This window comes from Mus pahari, chromosome 1 (genome assembly GCF_900095145.1).
Source record: "Mus pahari chromosome 1, PAHARI_EIJ_v1.1, whole genome shotgun sequence".
Classification (NCBI taxonomy): domain Eukaryota; kingdom Metazoa; phylum Chordata; class Mammalia; order Rodentia; family Muridae; genus Mus; species Mus pahari.
Genome location: NC_034590.1, coordinates 80,686,142 through 80,696,859, shown reverse-complemented (window position 1 = coordinate 80,696,859; position 10,718 = coordinate 80,686,142). Strand labels below are relative to the sequence as shown.

At 44.2% G+C, this 10,718-nt stretch overlaps 1 protein-coding gene across 1 annotated transcript in view; it reads left to right on the top strand.

Moving 5' to 3' along the window:
• Lyve1 (lymphatic vessel endothelial hyaluronan receptor 1) overlaps positions 1 to 9,661 on the top strand; it is a 12,922-nt gene extending 3,261 nt beyond the window's left edge. Inside the window, exons 2-6 of the mRNA XM_021210122.2 lie at positions 499 to 667; positions 765 to 904; positions 6,273 to 6,569; positions 7,368 to 7,446; positions 7,922 to 9,661. Of these exons, the coding sequence (XP_021065781.1) occupies positions 499 to 667; positions 765 to 904; positions 6,273 to 6,569; positions 7,368 to 7,446; positions 7,922 to 8,108 (872 nt within the window). The 3' untranslated portion in view covers positions 8,109 to 9,661. The remainder of the gene's footprint in view (positions 1 to 498; positions 668 to 764; positions 905 to 6,272; positions 6,570 to 7,367; positions 7,447 to 7,921) is intronic.
• Positions 9,662 to 10,718: the final 1,057 nt, after the last annotated feature.

Here is a 10,718-nt window from a genome sequence, read left to right as displayed (position 1 = left end):
CACTGGCATAGCCTCACAAGAGGCCGCTATATCAGGGTCCCTTCAGCAGAATCTTGCTGGCATGTGCATTAGTATNTGGGTTTGGTGGCTGATGATGGGATGGATTCCCGGATGGGGTAGTCTTAACCAGAGCTCTTGAGTTCTTTCTTTGAACTCTCCAAGGCTTCCTTACATAGACTAAAAAAAAAAAAAAAAGATAAGTTTGCAGCTGAATCACCTAGACCCCCATGCTGGATAACTAATAACTGATAGCTAAAGCTCCCTTAGTACAGAGTGCTCAATGGGCTCAGGATCTGGAGATTTACAGCCTCAATCAGGCAGTGCAAGCATCTAACCCAGCGGGCAGTCCATGGGGGATATTCTTGGCTTGTATCATAACTAAGTTCAACACCAGCCTCACAGACCAGGGTCAAGACAATGATTCTCTGAGAGGAAGGAGAGCCTGAGAGCTGGGAACAAGGCCAGAAGCAAACTGAGGACTTTATGATTTCTTTCCAGACCTTTCCGTATCTACATGCAGAATCATGGGCGTCGCCCTTGTGGGCAGAAACAGAAACCCACAGATGAATTTCACAGAAGCCAACGAGGCCTGTAAGATGCTGGGACTGACTCTGGCCAGCAGGGACCAGGTGGAGTCAGCGCAGAAATCTGGCTTTGAGACTTGCAGGTAAGAAAGAGCTTCGCTAAAGCCAGTGTTCCTGCTTAGTGGTAGACATGGTGCCTTCTAACCTTTGTCCATTCAACCGATGTGTGCTCTTCTACAGCTATGGATGGGTCGGAGAACGGTTCTCTGTCATCCCTCGGATTTTCTCAAACCCCAGGTGTGGGAAGAATGGCAAAGGTGTCCTGATTTGGAATGCTCCCCCCAGCCAAAAGTTTAAAGCCTATTGCCACAACTCATCTGGTGAGTCAGACTCTGAGCCACTTCATGTGGCTCATTCTCTGGGTGTCTCAAGATCTGGGACCGGTCTGGGATGAGCGGCCCTGAACAGCAGCAGAAGCAGTCATGGATTATCTAAATATTACCAGATTAGGCTGTGGGGAGCAATGTACCCCTCAGAGGAAAATATTTGAGAAGGTAAGATTGAGTGGTAGGGTAAGAACAGGGGTTTGCAGAGGGTTGGTTATTACCTCCACTGCCTGGGTTTCCTATAAGATAAACAGGAAGTTGGAAATAAACAGATGTCTATATGTAGGGATACATCCCTCTGGACAAAGCAGTTGAGAAGTTAGCTATCTTGCAGAACTTTGAACTTCCCTTGAGGAAGCCTTATCATCCCATCTACAAACAAGGAAATGTAGCCGTGGGAACTTTAATCTACTCGTCTTATGTATCCATGTTGGACATTCTCCATTACTGTGATGAAATACCTGCAGCTGATCAATTTATAAAGAAAGGAAGAGCAGCTCAAACTTCTTGAGACTCAAGGTCTCAGTGTAACAGCAACTTGACCTTGGGGAGGATTTCATGTCATCACTAAGGGTGGAATGTGTAAGAGTAGAGTTATGTGTGCTGAGATTGGACACCAGAGAGGGATGCAGGAGTATAATGCATCCTAGCACCAACCAGTGTCCCAGGAGAACTCACGGATGGCTTCAGTACCCTTCATGACCTCTGGCTAGGCTCCACCCCTTAAAGGTCCTACCACTTCTTGGCATTACCACATTGGATTCTAACACAAACATTGGAGGATACACTTTAGCAGTGCTTGGATCTAACTCTGACACCACATCCTTTCCATGATCCCACATAACTCACATGTTGCACCTGACATTTTGCGAACACGGACCAATCTCCCTCTTTTGAAGGAAGATACTGAAACCTAGAGAGCAGGGCTGACTTGCAGTCATCTTCATGGTCTTGCCCATAGATCTTGGTTGCCCTAATCTAATGGCTTTCCTAAGCCATTTCTCAGAGCATTTCTTCTAACTACTACCCAGTTAGTTGTTCTATGTGTGGTAAGAAGGCTGCTTGATTCATTTCTTGTCACATATACTCATATGTCTGACTTCCTGAAGGTTAGCTAGCGAGTGGTCATATATTCACAAGATTGATTTCAATACTAATTTATAAGAGCTAAGGGATAATCTTCACCCACCAATGTCAGCAAAAATGGATCCAGGAATTCCAAGCAATTCTCTGAAGCAGAGAGCATTGACACAGCGATCTTAGAGATACCCATCCTGCTTTCTCCCTTCACCAACAGTTTGGAGTGCGTGTTTTGGGGGCAGGGAGTTAGCTACAGAGTCAAGACTTGCACCCTGATGACATGTTGCTATCCTTCTTATCCCTTCAGTGTGTCTTAGCTAAAGAGCTAGTTATCTGTGTGCCTGCCTCTCTCATCGCCCCATTCCTGTGAGCTGGTCCTGCCTCGCTTCCCCACCTGCTGGGGCACAGTGCTGTGGCGCCCATCTCTCTGACTAAACAGAAGAGAGGAAGGGGCCTCAGACTCATCTGTTTCCTCCTGCTTTTGTTTATGGTGTACTCTCAGTCCATGTTACTTCCTACACCCTGAAAGGTCAAGAAACTTTTTCAACTTCCCGTCAATGTGCGAGGCATGCTGTAGGGAGTAATGTGTCATAGGAGTCACAGCCTAACAAACAGCTCCAAATGTCAATAGTTCCTATTACTGACTGTTTTACTCTGATTATTTGCTCAAGATGGTGACTAACAGATTGAAAATGAAGCGAGAAGGATATATTTTCTCATTTGTAGTTAGTAGGTAACCTCACATACAATATTTTAGTACCATGCAAATATCCTTACCCCAAACTGGAAATGGTTATTATATAGGGGACTACAGATTAATGATTTTTCCAAATCAGTCCTCCTTTCTGTATTTATTAGTTAGCCCCCACCTCTGTCACACACACAAACACATACACATATGCATGCATGTATACACACACACATACACATGCATGTATACACACATTTCCTCCACCTTAAGCTACCACAGACATGTGATGTTTGATTTATTCAATGTGCCAAGTACATTATAATAAATTTTATACTTATTATTCTTTTTAGTCATGTGCATGTTCCAAATCTGGCATGTAGGAGTCTTCGGTGACTTCTGCTTCCTAGTAATGAGACAGACCCAGGCTCCCTTTGTACCCTCTTTGTTCCTGATGGAGAGATAACAGCTCTTTTCTCTATGGGCCTCTGGTTCTTTTGGGTGCAAAATGCTAACCAAAAACCAAGATCTGCATGCAAATTATTTACATTACTAGTCTCAGCAAGGGGAGAGAGAGAGAGAGAGAGAGAGAGAGAGAGAGAGAGAGAGAGAGAGAGAAAACATGTACATGCACATGTGTGTGAACTGTGCATTTATATTGACGTTTCTAACTCAAATTTAATAACTTACTTTTTCTGACCTCACTTTATCTTCTCCTACACCCAGAATCTTAGTTCTTAGTAAATAATACATCTTTCTTGTGCTACAGAAGTTTCAAAATAGCAAGGCAGTATCTTTGGGGGACAACTCTATTGAGTAAAACTGAGGGTTGCTTCACCCTTTCCCCCACTGCAGAAGAAAGTTCTGCAAGGACAGATGATCAGGGAACTCTGTGGAAACGCGATTGCACAAACCCTGCCCCCCACCATGAAAAGAATCGAAGAGGTTTATTTGTTTCTGTTTGTGGTTTGTTACAGGGCTTAATTTTATTGTTTCAATTTTCTCAAATACAAACAGCATCAACAGGCAGCTATTCAAAATAATCAGGGATGTCCAACTCCTAATCCATCTTTATGCATGTCTTGCCTGTGCATCTGTTTTGCACATAAAGAAAGGTATATGGGATACTGTTTACTTTCCTCACGGAAAAGCTGGAATTTCACGCACTACTCTGTGCATAGCTTTCCCATTTACAGGCTTAAAACTAGTCTGGGTCGACTCACCGACATGCTTCTAATTGTTAATGGCTGTGTTTTTAATGTGCTCGAGTGGCTGTCTGTATAGTCATTTATTCAGCCTGCCTTCTCTTGGTGGACTTTTGGGCTCTTCCTAATCTTTCTAAGTTTTAGGAACCAGACATTAAATTCTTCTATTTCTGTGCAGTTGGCTAGAACTCTCCTTCTCTCCTCCTGGACCTCCTCCCTCCCTCTGCATCTGGCCCCTCCCCTCTCCCTTCTCCATTGGTAAATGTTACTCTCCGGTTTGCCCTACAGCCTTTGGTGACTTCTCACAAAATGTAGCATGCAACATGTGATATCTATTATATATAAAGATAGAATGCTTGCAAAATACACGTGAATATGGTTAAAGAGGGTTGTGAACCCCAGCAGAAAATGCCCTCTCCTACAGAGTAAACTCCAAGCCCTTTAGCTTGGTAACTTGCAGCCTTGATACCCTGGCCAGGTCTGTCTTTCCAGCCTTGCCTCATGCTTGCAGGCTTTCTCCTGCCAGTCACACTGTTGTCTAGAGCCACACTCTGCCCCTGTTCGTTTTCCTGACCTGGCTGTGCTCACCCACTTCTACGTTCTTGGATCATGCACATCCTGCTATCCCGTTCTCTCCCTACAGATGAGCCTGCTCTGTATCAGCCACACTGGGTTTCTTGTTCATCGAATGGGCTCAGCACAGTTGAGTTCCTGCTCTTGCACCTTTTGCTTTCTTCCAGTGTCTGCCCTAGATCTCTAGTGACTGGCCACTTTTGAACACTAGGTCTCAAGTTAAGTACTGTCTCCCCAGGAGACTTCCTCTTGTTGCCCTAACCAAGGATGCAGCCTTCATCTCCACCCTTACCAGTTTAACTGACACCCTGTTTAAGTTTTGTTTTACTATTTATAATATTCTGAAACTGTGGGTTATTTATCTTTTATCATCTCTGTTCTCCCAATGCTTCAGAGGCCTCTTAAGAGCAGGGATTATGTCTCTGGCATCTAGAGAGCAGGCCTGGCATGGAGATGGTACTCTGTTGTATCTGTTGAATAAGCGCCATCAGCTTCCCACACTGCACCCTGTGTCATGCCAGAAGCAAGAGGTGTATGCACTTTATGTGCCAGTGTTTTAGAACCCAGCAATGTCTATTGAGTTGTCTGTGTTTTCTTCCCTTGCTTTAAAATGTTGATTCTCTGAGGGCAAGACCAAAGAATGGGAAACAGGACTAAAGCTTCAAGGTGACAAAGGTCAACGATGATGTTTATTTGAACAAGGCTGTTTTCAAAGTATCATGTATAGAATAAACTACTGACTTGATGCAAGTGTGGTCAAATACTTTATTGGCAGTATTCCATAGACTTATAACTGGTGACTTATTTAACTTTCAAAGGTAAATCAACTTAATGAAACTACTTATTTCATAGCTACAATTCTGGCCAGTAGCATCCACTGCTATAAATAATCAGGGCTTTAAAATAGATGAAAATTTGTATTGTAAGATACTGTGCAGCTCTCGCATTTCCTAACTGTGATTGAGCAAGAGAACTTGATGTCTATGATCGTCAGCATCTTCCTGTGTAAATGAAGCCTTGATAAATGCTAAACACCTGGTACCACGGCTGACCCAGAGTAAAAAAGACAACAGATGTGTTTCCTAGCAACTCTTCTCCAACAGATTGGAAAACACTACGTACCTCCCTCCCCACTCCCTCCCTGAGCACAGAGAGATTTTATTTTAAATATGGTCCTAAAGTGGTATCTCATGTACACCCCCAGTTTTTCCCTTCTCTCTTTCATTTTTCTTTTATCTTTCTCCATTATCTTCTTTACCAAATATTCATTGAGCGTATACGATATGCCAGGCACAGAGGAAGGACCATTATCATCAAATCAGAATAGTTTCCTGCTGCAGGCAGTTCATGATCAGTCCCTAGGGGGACAGAATGATGAGAACAAGATGACAAGATCAGGCACGGACAAGAATGTTCAACCAGAGACCCAGTCTAGAGAAGTCTGGCAAGGCCCAGTAAACCTGACAGCTGAGGAGAATTAAGTCAAGAGCAGACAGGGGTTGTATGGGTGGGAAAGGCGTCACAGAGAAATTCAGGGTGATTAAGGAAGTGTAGCAAGAGCTGAGGGCTGGCAGGATAGCAAGGCTTTGGGGAGGAAGCCTGAGCATTTGAGTCTCTTAGTCTCATGATGTTGGCAGGGTGGGCTCACAGAAGGCCTCATTGACTTTCAGTGGAGGCTGATGTTGCAGGACGCTAAGGAAGGGAGTTGAGATTAGATTTGAATCACGGTGAGACCTGGGATCTGACTGCAGTGAGAGGCCTGGTGAGGTCCTGCTGCCGACCTTACTTTTCCCTTTCCTTGTCTTTCTCTGGACAGACACCTGGGTTAACTCCTGCGTTCCAGAAATCGTTACCACATTCGACTCCATGTTGGACACTCAAACACCCACAACAGAGTTTTCTGTCAGCAGCAACGCCTACTTGGCTTCGTCCCCAGACTCCACAATGCCTGTTTCTGCCACCACCCGGGCTCCACCTTTGACCTCCATGGCACGGAAGACAAAAAAGATTTGTATCACGGAAGTTTATACAGAACCTATCACCATGCCTACAGAAACAGAAGCATCTGTTGAAAGTGGGGCAGCATTCAAGAATGAAGCAGCTGGGTTTGGAGGTGAATGTCTTCTGGGACTGCATGGGCACAAGTGACTGTAGCCAACAGACAATGCACATCACCCAGTACATCCCCAGACAGAGTGCTCAGCACCCACCAGGCACAAACAAAAGCTTAACAAAAGCTCAACTTCCACAGACTCTTAGAGATAGCTTTGTAAATAGCTTCAAGGGCCAGGTGACACATCATGAGCATTAAAGAGCTTCCCTGATGAAAACTTGCATTTTCACAAAATAAATAATTATCCTTTACTATAGATACAAAAGTACATATCTTCATGGCATGTGACTTTAACTCAAATGCCAGTTTCTCACATGGACCTGTGAGATTGATTTCAGAGCTTCAAGAAACAATTTACCCCACTCTTCACGTTGCAATGATAAAGGAGACATAAAGATACACACACACACACACACACACACACACACAGAGCAAATAGAGGGCTGGTGAGTTGGCTGGGTGGGCGACGGCACTTGCTGTCAAAGCCCAACAACATAAGTTCAATCCCCAGAACCCACGTGATGGAAGGAGAGAACGGATTCCCACGAGTTGTCCTCTGACCTGCGCATTTAGACCACGTCTCTTTAGAACTTGCACCGACCCACCTACACACATGCACACATACAATGCAAAAAATAAAATTGTGTGTGTGTGTGTGTGTGTGTGTGCATGATTAAAATAGTCACAAAGAAGGGTCTTCTATACTGTTTCTTATCTATGTCCCATGTAAAGGTGAATCATTGCATGTACAGACACACACATGCAAGCAAAAGACCAATGGACCCTGTCTTCCCCCAGGTGTCCCCACAGCCCTGCTGGTGCTGGCTCTCCTCTTCTTTGGTGCTGCCGCTGTGCTGGCTGTTTGCTACGTGAAAAGGTGAGGTTGCAGGCACGTCTCTAGTCTTGTCACCTTTGCTGTGCAACTAACTTGTGCTCTTCCATGGTTGTCATTGGCATTTGGTCAAAATGGAGATGGTACCCCTTTTAGACATCACTACTACCTGGCCTTTGCACATGTATGTCATCTAGACAGTAGATAATGGTCAGTGGGTGTCAAACTCAAGAGATGAAAACGGAGAGGTCAACAGTTAGGGAAAATCTTCGACTGTATTTCAGTTGGGGTTCTGGGAGGGTCATGAGGACACCCAAAGTCCAGCCTATGGGTACTGTTCAATATGAATGAATCCACTAAAATTCGGGAGTGATATATTTGAGTATACCTGTATTAGCATCACTGTGAAGTAAGGGTGCTTAGGGGATTGTTCTGGTCTGTCCCATGGTAGACAAAGTCCTATTCGTTGTGATGTGTGCCACCTGAAGTCTCTCCTTGTGATGTATGTGTACTCCTACAGGTATGTGAAGGCCTTCCCTTTCACAAACAAGAATCAACAGAAGGAAATGATCGAAACCAAGGTTGTTAAGGAAGAGAAGGCTGATGACGTCAATGCTAATGAAGAATCAAAGAAAACCGTTAAAAACCCAGAGGAGGCCAAGAGTCCACCCAAAACTACAGTGCGATGCTTAGAAGCTGAAGTTTAGATGCAAGAGAGTGGAGAAGGTACACCCGAGGCAAGTTTCATGCCCCGGAACCAAAGAAGCAAGCCACTGTTGGTTCCTGCAGAAAAAGACTGCAGAGTTCACCAGAAGGAGCCCTCCCCTTACTGCAGTCTTCTCTGGACTCCACCCTCTGGCCTCCAACCTTCCCACAGCCTCCCTAGCCTTTCTGTGGCTCACAGCAGACTAGAGAGTGGAGGGCACTTTCAAAGCACCAGGTCCTAAAACAGCTCCTAAGCTCACACTCAAAGATAGGCATCCAGGTTGCCTGACCCCCGATGAAGGCCAGAGTCCCTGAGACATGGCCACCCCTATAGTTCAAAATCTTCCCACAGGGAAACACACCACCTGGCTGTGCTCTTTGGAACCAGGCACATGTAAAATAAGGAAAGGAAAACAACGGAAGGTCATAGAGAGCCTGGGTGACTGAGACTTAATCTCTGGAAAGCCAAAATAAACAGAGCATGAGATGGAAGCTGGGGGGCCCAGACAGCAGCCTGGTTGGCAGAGACTGTAAATGCAGGCTGGGGCCGGGAAGCCTCTCAGGTCATTGATCTGCATCACTTCTAGAACATAGACACACTTTCTTTTCTCTTTACTGTTGCTGATGTTCTCTAGAGACACGTTTATACACGTTTATAAGAAACCTAAAAACTGGAGAGTCCAGGAGCTGACTCGGTGGTAAAGCACTTGCCCGGCATGTACAAACAAGGCTTCCAGTCCAATCCCCAGAATCCACCCACTCCCAACACAGAAAGAAACAAACACAAGTATGCATTTCCGTTTTTACTTGAATTACAGGACCCATAGCTGAGAAAACAACTACGTTAAAAGGTAAAAAAAGAAAAGTACAAAAAAAATGTTGTCAGATAATCTACTACAAGCTGAAATGCTTGGCACTGACAGTGTTACAGATTTCAGCTTATGTTTGAAGTCTGGGATACTTTCACAAACATAATGATATATTAGAGGGACTCAGTCCAAATATGAAGTTTACTTATGTTTCATGCACACCTTAGACACTTAGCCTGGCGGTAATTTCAGACGAAAATTTAAAAATAACTTTCCGCATGAGATAAAGTTTTGCAGTGTGGCATTTTCCCCTGGGGACAGCATGCTGACAAACAGTTTCAGGCTTGGTAAAAGTTTAGTTTTCAGATTTTTGGTTAAAGCTGTGAGGAGCTATGTAAGACATGACATTCCATAACTGATATTACTCAACACATACTCATGTACAGTGGAGTGTGGGCTGAAGCTAACATTTTTTCCAGCTTTGATATCCCTAGCTTATCTACTTCCAAACTAATTTTTTGTTGCTGAGAATAATCCATTCATTTTCTCTAATACAGCAACTACTTCAACCATAATTTATTATTAATGTATTTGAAAGTGTATTATTACCTCTATGTACCAACATATACACTTTGTGTGCCTTTAACAATGCATTACCAGCTCTCATTCTTTTCCAGCAAGAAGAACCTGAGAGGAGAAAAAATATTTGTGCCCCCAAACAAATAAAGCATTTAGAAACATCTTTACTTTTTTGTTTCTATAGAGACACTGTTTGAGTAAAATTTAAGGAATACATCATAACCTTTACTTAGCAAAAGTAAAAATGGACACAGAAATACATGTATGACCCAGTGAGCTGTCTTTGATTCAAATGGTCTCATTTAAATTGGTCAGTGTCACGGTTTTAATGTGAAACATCTCTCACAGCTTTGTGTGATTGAACATTTGCTCCCCCAATTCTGCTGCTCTAGGAGGTGTGGACCCTTTAGGAGCTAGGTTTTACATGGAGGAAACAGGTCTGGGGTAGGGCTTTAAGGTTTATAGCCCAGGCATTCTTCCCACCCTTTCTTTGCTTCCTGGTCCACGGAGACATGAGCCTGCAGCCTGATGCTCCTGTTGTCGCAGGCTCTCCCTGCTCCCACTACCGTGTCTTCCCTCTGTGATGAGCCATACCTTCAAATGTGAACCAGGACAAATCTTTCCTTTCTTCTTTGCTATTTGGTCACAGCCGTGAGACAATGGCTACACAGTCAGGTTCATACACTGCATGCAGCCTGTTACTTGAGGCTCAGGTCCTACAACACATGAGAGGCAGCAAGGGATTAGCCAGAGAGCAAGAGTGAGAGTGAGAGCAGTCGTCGACTTTTAGCCTTGATCTTGGAAGTGGTAACAATAATAAATAGGTCAGAAGTAAGTGTCTATGCTCAGTGCACTCAGAAAGAGAGGCACATGCATACCAGGAAGTGGGGAGCTTGGAGAGCCACTTAAGATTATTGTCTCCTACTATAGTTATGAATTCTTCTTGTTCCCCTGTGCAGTTTGCTTATGTTGCCATGCTAGCATGTGCCACCTTGCATTGTTATAATTGCATACATTGTCTTTCCTTTCATTCTTAACATCTGTGCAGATACATAGAGATGCCACATACAATGTAAGCTCTCAGAAGGCTGGAGGGCTGGCTCAGTGTTAAGAGCATTGGCTGCTCTTGAAAAAGATGTAGGTTCTGTTCCCAGAACCCACATGGCAGCTCACAACCGTCATCAATCCAGTTTCAGGGGATCCAACACAGTTGTTTCATCTCTG